Here is a 15,655-nt window from a genome sequence, read left to right on the forward strand (position 1 = left end):
ATGTTGCATTATCTTTGAGAAGATCAGGAGATACTGTAATCCCCAACGTGTTAGACAGAGAGGAAGAAAGGCTATAGCCCCTCACCCATTTTAGCAACGCCTCTGTCTCAAACGCTCGAGAAGCTCTGCATTTCTTTCCCTCACTTTGGTGAGTTGCTGGAACCCAGGTTCACTGGCTTGTAACTGGGTAATAATTCATCCAATTTCTGTGGTCTTCATTCCTCGCCATCATTAAAAGGCCACAATAGATTTTTTACAGATTTCCCCCAGGCCCGTTCAATCCATTACATTGCTGCAGTTGATTACTCCCACTTGTACTGAAATACCACATCGACGTTCTCGTTCTGGTTTCCGACACCTGTGCAGATAATCCTCATGGTGCAGAGGATTGCCATTCCAATACCTGCAGGATAGCTTGAGTTCAACAGATTGTTCCCTTTTTCTGAACTTGGACAAAGCTGACACCATCTGATTTTAGGAAAACCAAGCAATTGCGTGTCAATTATAGGGCAGCTCGAACAGCCTTCTGTGCTTCTTTTTTCTCTTTTTTTCTACCAGTCTTTTAATGGTCTTCATGAGGCCAAATACATTGGATACAATAATTCCTTAATCCCTTCAAATACAACAGGTGAATATGCAATTTTCCTCAGAGAAAAGGCCAATAAGTGGTTTTAAAACATGTGAACAAATAATTATCTTGAAATTTTGAAATGGATGAATATTGGCAGTCGTGCTTAGACTTTATTATTCACATGTCCCTTTTCCATTTTCGTAATTGAAATCATTGTTATAAACATGTACTCGTAAAGCTATAATTAAACTTCAGAAGATTTCAATTGTTATAGCATCCGAATATTGCATTTCTTTCTGGCCACATCTGGACTAGAGAATAATATAGTGACTCAAAAGGCAAACACATATCAAAAACAGTTTTGCATTGGACAGGTTGAATACATATTGCATGCATCTCTGTCTGAAAGGACAGTCATTGTGCCTCGTGATGGGACACTGTTAGCTGGAGGTTGAGCTACATTATCAATCATCAAAAACTAGGCTAGATATTCACCCATTATGAAAAGTTACCATGAATTGTTTTGATAAAAGACAGAGTAATAAATAGGGCTACGAGTTTGGATTTGTCACGCGCAAGAATGAAGGTGATGCAAAGGTAGCATCACAAGCTATGAATGGACAAATGGTGTGACGCTTGATGGGTGTCAGATAGTGCTTACCTGGTAGGCAAGTCCTCGGATGGAGCATGAGGTTGTGGTGGCCACAGAGAGAATACTGAATGGACATGTATATTGTGGCAAATCCAGAGTATTTGTTCCTTCTCCCCAAAAAGGAGCTCCCCCATTGAGGCTAGTGTGGTAAGCCTGCTTCGCAAGACACTCGCTAAGGGCTCGGCCAAGCGGGACCTCACTTGGAGTGACTCCCCCTTTTGGGACGAGGACTCCTGAGTTAGGCTAGCTAACCCTATCAAATCTGTACTTTCCGCCTATTTATGGACCACAGAAGTTGCACGGGCGAGAATACCTCTTTGACTGACTCCGGTGCTAAACCCTCCTCTGACTCAACATTCGGTCCTCAGAAGCCCATTGCCTCTCGTTTCAGCGATGACGAAAAAAGCTCTGAAGTACTCACTTGGAGGAGGAGACTTCCTGAAGCAGAGCTGAACGGCAGGGGAGGAGATGCACACCAGAGACTACCTGGAGGCGGGACCACGCAGAGGACATGGAGGGCCTGAGTCCCGGCAAAACCCTGAAGAAGTTACCACACCAAAAAGCAACCAAACGTCGGGTGGTGACCAGCACCGCCGACACAGTCATCACCAGCACTCCCTGGTGGAAACGCAGTGAGAAAGCAGGTTTGTGGCCCACTCAGGAAGAAGGGAAGGGGGCGGGTGATCGCTTCGATGGGAGAATCTGTACCCTGAATTCTTTGATGGCTAACAAGCCCCGAAAGAGAAGGAGTCATTACCGGAGAGTCCTAAGTGCGATAAAACAAGAGCAGAATATATAAAGTCAAGAGAAGGTGATTGTAAAGTCTCCACAGGAGTAAGGGACAGTATCTTCTGGAGTAAGTATGACGATTCACTAGGTGTCATCAGTCTCTTTTCTCATGAGGATATGGAAGTGAGGCTGCTACCCAATAGTTCCCCCAGGGTGGCTTAATGTGGGAGGACCTCAAGGAGAGGGACTCCCCTACTGGGGATAAGGATGACCACCAGGGTGATAGACGGCACAAGACCCAAACCCAAACTTACCCAAAACATCTAGCACTGTTTCACACAGCCCCTTTGACTGACACAATCATGTGCTATTATAATATCAGGTCAGTATCACCATCTGAGACAAAGAAGATCATCCAATATGTAAAATGTAACATCATGTCAGTTTCATTAACTGACACTAAGAAGATTGTGCAAAAAGCAAAAGTCAACCCCAATGCAAGCACTGAGAAGGGGTGGCTCAAAGGAGCCAGGAGGAGTGACTCATGCAATGAGAGAAACTGTTCTTGTGCTCCGCATGGGAGTGGTCACCAAAACAGAGTAAAAACACATGAAGCACTGAGTGACGGAGAGAACCGTACAGGATGTGGGCCAGCCGAGAAGGAAAGCAGCACAGAGACAGCCCTGCCAGGGACAATCAAAGATGGAGCAGAGAACACTCTGGGGAAGCCAAAAGCAGTCATCCGCTGGATATGAGAAGCAGGTGGCAAGAATTATTTGTCAAGTGGTGTGGAGCTGGTCAAGAACATGGCTGGAGGCTGAGAAGTAGTGGCATGACCTTAAGAAGTTGGACTGCACGGTCCTGTAATTGCACCTACACTGCTGGTCCGACGGGTGTGAACGAGGAACATCGAGCAAGAGCCGCAGAGACAAAGAAGGCCAATGCAATGCTCCTGAACAAAGCAAGGCCCCCCGGAAGAACCGGCAGTGCGTCCCGAAGCCAGCAAAATTAACGGGTGTAACGCAGTAACCGATGGGGGCATAACGTTTGAGATTAAATACAAGTTAATATGAAATACTGAGTGCAAGTTAACTACTTGTATCATCAAGCTCAATCTTCTTCGTGGCAGTACTTGACAGGAGATTTGAACCGAGTGGGTTTAGCGATAAGGGGAAGAAAGAAAGGGTTTGGAACACAAACCAGATAAGGGTCTGGAACCCGAAATGAAACCAAGCAAGTTTCACCAGTGAAGGGTCTAGGATCCTGTCCACAATCACAGTGGGGGAGAAGCAACCACTGGCCACCAGGGAAGAGTCTGGGACCCTGTCTATCGTAAACAGTGGGGAAGAGGAACCCACTGGTGATGGAAGAAGGTTCTGGGACCCCAACAAAGAGACATTAAAGCAGAGAGGAAATATTCCTCATCATAGTGGCGGGGATAAGTCCACTAATCACAAGGGAAGGATCTGGGATCCTAAGAAGATAGGGATATTGTTGAAAGCATGTTACAAATGCAACGTGTATATCAATCTGAAAGCTCTGAATATCAAGTAATACCAGGAGAAGGGAGTCATTCTCCTGGTTATAAAGCACAAGTAGAGAGATGCCAGAGGAAGGGAATCATTCCCTGTGGCTTTGTGTGTCAAGAGCAGACCAAGAGAACATAGGCATTCTCTTGGTCACGAAATAGAATCAAATTGGTGATTTGCGGGCAAGGGAGTCATTCCCTGTGGTTCTTTTTTGGAAATTGTACCGAATCATCCCAGGAGAAGGGAGCCATTCTCTTGGAGAGAACATTGTGTAAAGACTTTTTGAAACCTGCAAATCAGGGAAAGGGAGTCATTTCCATTGGTGTTTATGTTTGAAGGAACAAGAACTGAAAGTGTTGAGAATCTTGAAGTTGAAAATGTAACGTGCGCACTACCCTGCAGTGGGGAATCCTGAGGGGGCAAAGTGGGCTTCAAGCTAAAAGAAGTTGGAGAGAGACTAATCGAACAAGACGCTGGATAGAAGCACTGAAAAGGTTTTATGTACTGAGTAAGACGAGGAACTGGGAAAGAGGAGGATTTACTTCATGTGAACGGTTGAACTGCAAAAAAACCTGTCAAAACTTTATACAAACGCTTGCTTGACCCAGGCCAGGGTTGTCCTGGGAGGAACTCAGATTTTTTTAATACTGTTGAAGAAGAGGGGGTCAGCTAAAAGGTGTTGACAGACCCCCAGGGTGAAAGCCTGTTTCTTTATTTAGTTTTCTATTAGTGATGGGGTCAGGTAGTTGCACAGGTTAGGACGGAGGACTGTTTTCTTATTTGTACATTCTGACATGCACCTTAGTTTTACTCTGTAGGAAGGGAATCCCCTTTTAACAGTAGGGCTAGTGAGGCATTTTCTTTTAATTTAAATAAAGTTATGAACCCTTATTCAGGTGGTCCGCAAAGGGCTGGTGCTCGCAGATCCCAACCCTAGGGGTGGATGAGCAAGGGAGGATCACCTGGATAGGGGAACCTGGGGTTATGCTGGGGGGAATGCCCAGATGAGACACGGTACTATGCAGAGGAAGGAAAGGCGAATAATTTCTCTGAGGCCTTTATAGGCTATAACACATCTGCCTAACCTCCTCCCATTCAGTCTCTTCTACCTAGATCCAATGACCCCCTTGTACAGAAACAATCCACTGAGATTTTAAACCCACTTACACCGAAGATTATCCATCCCGGAATCCCTGTTTGCCTGTTCCCTACCTGATTACTCCTGGTCACTGTTCTTCCCATTCTTTCTCATGTCCCTCTAATTATTCTTCCCCGAAAACCAGGTATATGGTATTTACTAAACACTAGGATCCCCACAATCCCCTTTGTTCACTCCATGATCACAGTTACTCTCGTTTGTTTCACAAACCCTACCAATCCTGTTTTTCTGATTGTCATATTTCGAAACCCCAATCTTCTATGACAGAATACTACCGTTCCCACAATCCCCTATGTTCTGTTCTTCATCCCCATCATTCTTGTCCATTTTGCAAACCTTCCCCATCATACCCTGTAGGACAATCCAACAATACCTTTTTCCCCATTACACCCCCTAGGACACTCAGGTACTCTACCACCCTCCTTTTCCACCCTGAACACTTCTTCACATTGCGACAGACAACAGACTTTTAATGCACCTGTTTACCTGACATATCCCGACACAAGGGTCAGGCAAAGTCAGGCAATTCATTTAAATCACACACACCTGATGGCTCTTCCTTTTCCCCACAGGGATAAAAGGTGGGGCCAGAGAGCAGAGGACGAGCAAGGCGAGCATGGCAGACAGCACAATGGTACAGTTACGCAGGCGCGACAGTTCAAGAGAAGGAAAAGGTGGCCGGAATCGAGATGGTGGTGAGGAAAGAAGTGACCTTGCCCTTTTCATCCCAGACTCGTGGAACCTTCGTGGAAGAGAGCCTAAGACTGCGAACAATAGCACAAGTGTCTTGCAGCAGATGTCAACGGTACACTGTGCAAGCTTATGCCGATAAGCAGGACCGAGGGAAGCTCCTGCGCCCGTGATACCGGCCTTGACCCTAGGAAAGCCAAAAGCCAAGCGGATCATCACAGCCGGTGAGTTGAGGGGAGAATCGATAAGAACCAGGCTGTGTTCAATGAGAAATGCAAAGTGGCAAGTTTGAACCAATTTTAATGAACTGTAAAAAGTGTTAAGGGGAGACCAGCCGCAGAGGGAAAACCGGCACCACGTGGGTGCTAATTCAAGAGACTCTGTTCGATCCCCATCTGAGCGAAACTATGGGTACCAGAAGGCCGTAAGAGAGTCGCTGAAAGAGGTCAAATTGGTCATACAGGAGGCCTAGGAAAATCCCTGTACAATCGAAAGACTTTGATCTACATCAGCGTGAAAGCAAGGGAAACAAATCCCGCCACATGAGAAAGCAAGGGAAGTGAATCCCGAAAATGCAAGCGAATGTGAACTTGACAAGAGTGAACCCAGCAGAGGGATGTCCATTGGAACTGTTTAAAAAGACATTAAGATTTGTGAAAGAGGGATCAATGCACGGAAGAGGGGGATCCAGGGGTCAAAGTCATCAACCAAAGCCCATGGAAAAGAGACAGTATTTGTTTTGTTAGTTGAATACGTCAGGTCCTCGAGGGCAAGAGACTTTCAAAAAAACGAAACCTAACCACCGACAGTCCAGGGAGCTGCCATTAGAACTGTTGTCTCGTGCTGGAGAAGCCACAGACTGTACTGTGCTCCAAGCTCCCATCTTACTCCGTGTCTAAAACATGGTGAAGAAAGACCCAGGCTACCACATCCTGACATATTATTTGAGAACACTTCTTTCTTTTCTTGAGAACTATCCCACACACTTTTTCTATTAGTTGAAAGGTTTGGCAATAGGTTTCTTATTATAGGCCCTTTTTATTTGACACAACGCCACCAGGACTGCCTTATTTGCATTTGATGGTCGACGCTTGCTCCCATCCTAGATTTAGCTTTAGCTTAGGCATTTTTCCAACCTGCACACAGCATTCATTGTTCAATAAACACCCTTGAACTGTGATCACTTGTGTCTGTTTTACTTATTGCCACCATGAGTTTCTTACAAGTCCTACTTTTGGTTTGCCACAATATTCACAAGAAGATGGTTAAAACAGTAACAAGAGGAGTGGTAACTATGATATATCCACACTCTTTATGGCTGTTGTGGCATTAGGAGTAGAGGAAACTAGAGCTCCAGGGAATCTTACTTTGACTACTAAATGCCTGCAATGAAATATTCTTCCTGGCTTAGCATCATAATTTCAAGGAATGTATTTATGAATGTTTTAGTGGAATGCATGCTTCTAAGGAGTCTTTAGCCCAGAGTGTTAGGTGCGATTTTAACCTTGGTGCTAAATCTACCTCACTTATGAGATCTCCAGAACTTTTTGCTGGACTGGTAGATTATTTTCCATATACCTCAATGGGTGGGAACCTTTTCCACACTCACAGATCCTTTTACTCGTTTTATGGGTGTCATTGTCAAGACTCTCCATAGTTTTAATTTGATCCTCTTTGACAACTTTTGGTATATACCTTTTTATTGTTACAGGGTTGCCCTTTGGGCTCCCCTTTTACTTTCTCTGGCTAACCTTGTGAGAACTACAGTTCCCAAGGGTTGAAAGGATACTGCTATCTCCTCCACATTTTGTTAGGTGAAACCCGAACAGCCCACCTTATGTGGAGTGCTTGGGAGATACAATGATCCCCTTTCTCACTAGCACTGTAACAATTCTGATGCAGGGACAAGTTTACCTTAAATGGCTGGTGACAGTGAGTCTTTTTACTAATTTGGTGCACCTTAACCACAGGCAGTTTGCACAGCTGCGGTAAATGCACCCACGGGTGCCCATTTTACCAAATTGGCCCTTGTCTTCTTTTTTGCCATTTTCGTACTTCTTGTACCTTCCCCTGCCCTCTGGGGTGGTAAATTCCTTTGCGAGATTTTTTATCTTCGGCGGGAGACCTTGGTCAAGCCCACCCAGGCTACAGAGTGTCTGTGAAGGCAGGAAGCGAGGGAGGAGTCCAAAACTCTGCAGCCCTTTGTCTCCCAGCCTGCCTGCGAGAATCCAATTCCAACTGGGAGGCTGGCTGTCTTGAAAGAACTACCAACCCCCAAGTTTGAATGTTGCACGTCTGTTTGATTGGTCCTGCTTAAAAGTCTAATCCTGGAAACTGAAGAGGTAGTCGGCCACTGGACCTGAATCCGAAGAGGAATTTGAAGAAAACACATCTGAGACAAATTCCCATTCCTTCCAAGGGACCTGGGGACTCCGAAAACGACTACCCCGACACATAGCCTGGTGAAATCCACTAGACTCAAGAATACCTGCCTTGTGAGCCATCCCATGTCATGCTTCAACCTTGCGGGCTTCAATACACAAATACTCTGGGACCTCGTGCCATTTTGCAGTGCATGGTCTTCCAAATTCTGAATCAAGCTGAAACTTTGGTGGCATCCTGCTGGACCTCTAGAGACGTAATTCCAGTCTTTCAAGTCCCCTCACCAGAGTGCTGGACCAGATTAGCGACGCAAATCCAATTAGCGATTTTCTGTCTTCTTCTGGCTCCTGAAAAGGGGGCACCAAAGCTCTTCTTCTGCACTGAGTTACTGCGTCGGCTGGGGTATTTACCTACCTTAAGCCTTTGTGATTGCTGTGTAGCTTTGGGGTGTTTCTTTTGATTGGGTGTCCCCTCACCCAGTTTACCCAGGCCCACTGCTGGAATCCTCCTAGGGTGTCTTCTGTTTTTTTTTGTTGTATATGGTTCAATAGAAACTGAAAAAATAACAATTAAAAAAATATACTATGAACCTTTACAAAAGACGAAGCATTAACACATTCATTCATCAATATTATCCAAAAGTTAAAATAATTCTTCACTCTCATCTATACACATTTAAGATTCATCCTAAATTTTACAAACAACATAATTTTAGGGATCATTACTTTCTCACTCAAGATTCATAGCTTCAAAGAAACCTGCCACCGCAATTCCCATTGCTGTTGTTTGCGGGGACAAACATTTTTTCCATAGTTTGTCAACATTCACCCATGCTATATTGCGCCTTTTCCCAAAAAACCTTGCTCTTAAGGCCGACAACGCCTCACATTCCATTAACAAATGCCTGATATTTTCACAGCCCTCAACTTTTTTACAGAACCTACAGCCATTTACATCGTCCTCCACTAGTTTCCTTCTATTTAACACCTCCCTAGTAAGAATGAGATTCCATCAAAAGCGCATAATTACGTTCCTGTATATTTTATTTGGAAACTGCAACATGTAAGTATTCACTACCCCTCTTGTTTTATGTTCGTGTTTCAACTATGTTAGAGACTTGTAACTGGGAATGCCATCCAGTGTGCTGACCCAATCAAGATCATACAATGCTTTTTAAACTATCATGGGGTTTGTTTTCAGAGTCTCTATATCGCGGCTGACACCTTCCAAAAGCATGTTTCCATACTCAAACAGTTTGCCCATGAAACCTATTTTAATATTCATCTGGACCAAGAACTCTATGTACTCAGACAAATCCATGTACAACGATCCCTCAAGTCCAGTTAATACCTTAAAGAGCAGTGTTAAAATGTTCCACTGTACTCTTGCTCTCAAAGACAGGAGACCCAGCTCAAAACAAATTGCGGTCAGTGGCACGCAGTTAGGGACCTTCAATATCTTTCTCCATAATTTAGCTTCAATCTTATCTAGTTGCACAAAAGAGTTCTTCCACCATAATTCGAGGCCATAAATTAATTTGGGTACTATCTTGCCTTCATAGTATGTAATCGCCGGTTTTATGGAGAATCGGCCAAACTTACTGTCCACTCTTTGCAACTGGTTTAGGAGAGCTGCAGCCTTTTGCTCTAAGACAAGACACGTATTTCCATAGCCTCTATTCGCAGCTATTGGAAAGCCCAGTTATGTGACACTCTTTGCTCTCTGGATCAATGATTTACCTAGTCTCCAACTAAACAAGCCGGGCCTTCTCTTATTTGAAAATTCCAGGATTCTTTTCTGGGTTTATCACCAGCCCATTTTCACTGGTGTATTCCTCGAAGGCTCCCATAAGACGCTGGCGGCCAATTTGAGTTTTTATCAAAGAACAGGAAATTGTTGGCATATATTAAATGGGGTACTTTTAGTTTACCCAGTCTCGGAGCTGCCAATACCCTGCCTTTCAAAAACTCCCCAACATCAGACACGTACATATTATATAACCAGGGAGCTAGCACACATCCCTGCCTCAGACCTTCTTCTGTTTTTATCTTTCTGGAAACATGGCCCGCCTGATTTAATCTAACCTTTATGCCAAAATTCTCATGGAGTTGCTTTATGATATTCAAGAGGTCCCCCGGCAGGCCCCATCTTTTCAATTTTCTCCAAAGCTTACTACGATCAACACGGTCAAAGGCCGCCGAGAGGTCCACTGAGCTCATAAATGTGCAGTCCATTTTTCCTGTCCAAGCCCCCTCCTGAATTTCCCTCACCACTAGCCCGTTCAGATTAGTTGAGTAGCCTTCTATGAAGCCTGTTTGCAGTTTTCAAAGGCCCTCCCACTGAGCGTGCCCAATCATGTAAATGTTTCAAAAAGTGTGACGCAAAGATCTTGCTGTCAACGTCCAAAAATGTGATCGGCCTGAAGTTACTGGGATTTTCACGGTCTCCTTTTTTAAATATGGGCACCACTAGACCTGTATTCCATGATTCCGACATGCGCCCTGTTGCAACAATGTCGTTAAAGAGGCAAGTTAACACCTCTGCCCAGGCTTCTGGATTAGCCTTCAGTAGCATATTAGTCAATCCATTACTCTTCACAATAAGATCTTTTATCTCTTGGTGGTCAAATATCATTACCTTTCCATGCTTTGTCCCTTCTTTACCTCCCTCCTACTCCTTATCCGCCAACTGAGTATACACGTTAGTGAAATACTCCCACCATGTTTTCTCATGTACAGCATTCTATAGGGCAACCCTGCTCTTACCGGCATTTCCATTGACTACTTCCCAAAATGCCCTCGATTCTTTACCATTTAGGGTGGCCAACATCAATTCAGCATCTCTTTGTAACAAGTTTGCCTGGTTACTCTTACAAAAGTGTTTATATGATTGTTTTCACGGCTTTCCGCCGATTCGCCTTCCAGGCCCCTGTGTTATCTGATGGTTTTATTTCTCGTAAACATTGTCTTATTTCCCTCTTTCTTTGTGCTACCTTCTCATTATATTGATGTTCGTGGGTCTTTTTCGTCCCCCCAAACCTTTTCCTGCCCTTCCCCAGGTTTTAGCTAACAGTTCTACAATCGTCTGATCAAAATTCTTGCCATTAAATACCTTTAATTTCCAATCGTACAATGTATCCTTTATCATTGTTGTTAGATTCTGATTCATTTTGGACAATAAGGAAGGTGTCCACCGTAATCTGTTTCCAACCACATTTGTGGCAACATTCACACACATACTTTCCTCCGTTTTACCCACCGACACATTGAAGTTCACCTTCAACTTAGAGTGATCGCTCCAAGTATTATCACATATTTCCATACCTTCATATAGACGGAATAGGTCAGTATTCACAAATACCTAATCAATTGTTGACTCGCTTACACCTCTATTACAGGTGTACTTTGCACCCAGGTCTCCTTCCACATTCCCATTTAGTTTACTCAAACCCACTGCGTCCAGCGCAACCAGCCATTTCCTTCCTGCCTGACTTTTATGGTCACTAGCGATCATGTCCGGAGTTATATCCCATTCTTCCCCTTCTATCCTTTGGCACTTTGCATTTAAGTCCCCCGCCACAATGATATTCGCTCTAATATTCGAGAGTTGCCAATCAGCAATTATCTTGATCAATGACTTCAAGAAGATGTTGAGTAACGCGATTCCCCTGTGCCAGTAAATGTTAAGAATGAGCATAGGGCTATCGCCTTCACTTCCCCTTACTTCCACTCCTATCACTCCAAATGGCATATTGGGCATTTCTTTGGCTGTCAAGCCATGCTCTGATTTAATTGCCATTAACAGGCCACCCATATTACGGCCCCCCTCACTCGCCCTTGCTTTTTGCTGAAATACCTTGTAACCGTCCAAGGACAATGGGGCTATAAGCCAGGTTTCCTGTAGCAAAATAAAAGTACTCTGTCTCAGTTGTTCTATTGCCCTCTGATTACTAAATAGATGCATATCCCCCCTGGAATCCCAGGAGGTCAGAGAGAGGTTATTTATTCTGCTACGGATGCCAGCCTTCGCCTTTTCCTCCAAAGGGCCCCTTGCAATTTAGGACAGACATCACTTCTGACCAGTGCATTGCCAACTCTTTTTCCTCTCTGCCCCCTCATTTACTTCTCTAGCCTCTCCCTCTCCGGTCTTAACCACTATGCAAAGGTTTCCCGGCTCCCTTGGCCCCTTCTTTTCCTCCCTATTCTCCACCCTCTCCACTCTGAACCCCATTCTGGCCAAGTCTCCCCTTTCTGATGATAGACCATCTCTTACCAGATGGAATTCAGAGTGCAACAGACAGGCACAGCTATTTGACCTGTCTGGGAATGAGACCCTATCAATATCCCTCGACGATATGCCCAACAACCTTGCTACTTCGTTGAATATTGCTAGCACATTTAACCGATTCAAACAAACTGGCCTTTCCTGGCCTAATAAAATGGTTAATAGAGGTTTATGGTCCACTTTTCCTTGCGCCGATGAGATGCAGTGTTTTATAGGTGGTGTCTCCCTCCCTAGCCCCCTTGGTACAAACCCTTTTACTCCCTTGTCACAGTTCCTGCCCATTCTTTAGAATGCTGAATGGGCGCTCACCATGGTGGACATGTTTAAGGCGACTTTCAAGGTGGTCCAATCTACCCCCTGTGTCTACCATCATGTTCTTTTCCTGAAAGTTGCTGCAATTCTTTGTCGCCATAGCCTTTTTAGTAGGGGGTTGATAGAATTTTTCGGAAAAAAAGTCCTTTAGTTATTGTGTCGATAGACTTTTCCCCTCCTTGACGACCCTCGTCTGTCACATGCTCTTTGCCAACGTTCGTCCCTGCCCCTTCACCTCTGGTACAGCACACAATTTGTCTTCGATGGTACCCACTGGACCGTAGTTTGTGCGGCCGCGTCCGATGTACCTTTAATGGCTTCATTCTCAGAGGCCGCCCCCCACCTTTTGCAGGTTTTACTGCCTGTGCACTTTCCGCAGTTGGTTCTTCTTCTTCGAAGTTTTCCTGGACTCTGGCAGCTGTTTGCCCGGACTTTTTCTCCTTTTCGTCCGGGGTCTTCCTTGGTGCTTTAGGTGCTTTCTTCTTTTTACTCTGTTGGGGGCGATTTAGGGCTTCTATTATCGAGATGTCCTCAGAAATTTTCTGAGAGGAAACAGAAAAGGCTTTCTTGCCCTGCCCCTCTCTTAGATGTCTTTCCTTTTTCCTTTCCCTTAGGAGAAGAAGATTCTTTTTCAGGATTCATCAATATGTTCTCGAACCGTGCCTCATTTTTCCTACAACACAGCTCTTGTCCCGTGCCAATGCTTTCCTCCCTGGTCTCAGGTTACTTATTGCTAGCATGACCTAGCACTGTTTCCTGCACACCCATGTTGGCTGGATTGGCTTCTCTGGGCTCCAACTGAGTTCCAGGCCCATCATGTGTTTGCTGGCCCTGGGGTTCAATGCTGCAGCCACCCTCTTTTATTGCCAACCGTTGGGCATCCAAACTGCTGCCTTTGGCTACACTCTCCTGTTGGCCTCTCGCCTGTACTATGTCTGTTAATATGCCCAAATTCAACTTTATTTCACTTAGGGTTAAGGTATGCAATCTAACATCAGACCAACTGTTGTCATAGAGCTTGACAAACAAACGTAGTACTGAGTTCAGTGCCGAGATGGAAGGAGAGGTTAGTCTGATATATTTGTCCGCTTCACGCAGGGTATGGTGTAATGAACCTTGCATACCTGCTTCCACCTCCCTTTCTTCATCTTTTTCAATGAAGTTGGTCAAATCCGCAGGAGAACCTCTCCCGTTCTGTGCATCAGGTTGTCACCACTTCCATTGATACTTACTATATCTTTATTTACACTTCCTCCGTTGTTGTCCGTGAATCCTATCATGCTGATGTCCTGAATTTGAGAATAGTCAGTGTAAGCTGTTTATCTCTCCCTAGTGACCGATCTGTGTTCCGTAGTTGCCCTCATAATAGGATAATAGTCCGTGATTTTTCGAGCTATTACCGGGGAGGCCAACGGGTCCTGTGTAGCTCCCGTGTCTTTCCTCCCCTGAGTTCGCCCTATGTGGTTTTTATTTATAGTCCGCTTTTTGTTGTCCTGGTTGTTTGTTTCTCTTAGGCTCCGCTCTATTACTGCTGCCACATCCTCTTCAGAGCGGCAGCTGTCCGGTCTTTCCTCAAGCGGGCCCTCCTCTGAGAAAGAGTCAAAGTGGGGACCACCGTTATAGAGGCCATACCGCAGCATATTCAGAAAAGTATACTTGCAGGTTGGTTTCCTAAGTGATTCCTTAACTGAGTGTCACTGCACAACTGATAGGGTCTACTACCCCTGTTTTACTGAATGTAATCGGAAAGTAATTTATGGGTTTACTCCCCATGAATAGGTGTGTCCTATACTAAATGTGTTTCATAAGGTCTGACTTGCCTAGACATACTGTTAGTTTTCTAAACAAGGTTTATGCTTTGGCCTGTGTACCTTCAAGCATTGTGTTGTGTTTTTATAATGTGTTTATGACTCTACGACAAAGTACTTACCGCAAGACTTAACTTGGCCTAACTGTATTTATAATAAACCTTTACCTTTTATAATACATCAGGTTGTAAGTGTTTCTGTTGAACCCTTGGTATACTAGAAGTCCTTTGTACCTTTCTACAGCCCTCTCTCTCTCTCCTAAAATAAGCCTCGCTGCTCTGTCTACGCTACCATGTAGTCCGGTGGTACAGCCTTATACTAAGAGTGAAGTCTTGTACTGTCTCAGTGGAATGGTTTTACTAAGCTCTTAGTTGGACTACGAAAAAACTGTCCTAACACAGAGGATAGGGTTTTCTGTCACAGGATGTAGCCAGAAGGCTAGCAGATCTCTCCCAAATTGGTCTAGGGTACACTGCTGGCCTCCTTATGAATTTTATGATTGCTTAAACATGTAGATTTGTTGCATGAAATCCAGTGCATACCTTTGCTGGGAACTGTTTCTGCAAAGACTACGGGGCAGTTGATCAAGGAGGCCAAGTCTCTTTAAGGTACCACTTTTCCTACATAGCTTTAGCGTTGAAGTCTTACTTTGTTTTCTTTTCCATTCCCCAAATACCTCATCTCCAAAATTCAGGTTGAGTTTGATGTTCTCTTCTGGATATTAATGATGTGATGTGGAAGGACATGGCACATACCTGTAATCTTAGTTCTTCATCATCTTTCCCTTCTTTAGATTTTTAAACAACCACCCACCTGAATTCCGTGATTAACAAGGTGAGGGATTTCAGAGGAAATAAGGGAACATCCATACTCTCTATTACCAAATAATACGTTCTGGAGCCGTATCCGATATGTTGCTTTTTTCTTTTCTTTCAATTTTTACAATGAGCAGTAGAGTTGAATTCAAAGCCAACACTTGGATGCTTTTGTGATAAAATGAAGGTCCAATTCAGCATTTCAGATAATCGACAATAGTTTTTCTTAATCATTTTTGTTGGGGGATGTTCTCTGCTTAAATGTTTTCCGTTATCGCACACCCATAAGTGTAAATATTGAGTGCTTATGAGTTTAATGAAGATGGCCACGATCTGGAACGCCGATTACAAGTAGCTTTTCTCTACCTTAGTTTACAATGTGGTAAACATTGTACAAGTAATTCCCCTAGTTGCTTTGATGTTTTTTCTCTATTGTATTGTCTGTTTTCTCCTTTTCCACGCGAATGCATATTGGTTTCGTTTGAAGCACACAACACACTCGTGATTGCTTGCTTTTACTGTTTTGTCCTCTGGTTACAAGCTTTTACGGATTTAATGAAAAGTGTAATCACACTTTCTATTTCAGGGTTTAGTACTCAAAGGATGGGTGGATTGTTCTTCTGATAAAGAACTGGTTGTGAAGAAGTCTATCAAATACCTTGAAGAAGGGATCAAAGACAGCAGTGATGTATTTGGAGTTCTGGGAAAGGTATGAGTTATAGTT

General features: G+C 44.2%; 1 protein-coding gene across 2 annotated transcripts in view; it reads left to right on the forward strand.

The window, feature by feature from the left end:
* Positions 1-15,655, forward strand: part of TTC21A (tetratricopeptide repeat domain 21A) — a 1,029,691-nt gene that overhangs the window by 188,166 nt on the left and 825,870 nt on the right. For both annotated transcript variants that reach the window (XM_069647746.1, XM_069647747.1), the window contains exon 5: positions 15,518-15,640. In XM_069647746.1, coding sequence (XP_069503847.1) covers positions 15,518-15,640 — 123 coding nt within the window. The remainder of the gene's footprint in view (positions 1-15,517; positions 15,641-15,655) is intronic.

Source organism: Ambystoma mexicanum, chromosome 2q (assembly GCF_040938575.1).
Source record: "Ambystoma mexicanum isolate Mex_15411 chromosome 2q, UKY_AmexF1_1, whole genome shotgun sequence".
NCBI lineage: Eukaryota > Metazoa > Chordata > Amphibia > Caudata > Ambystomatidae > Ambystoma > Ambystoma mexicanum.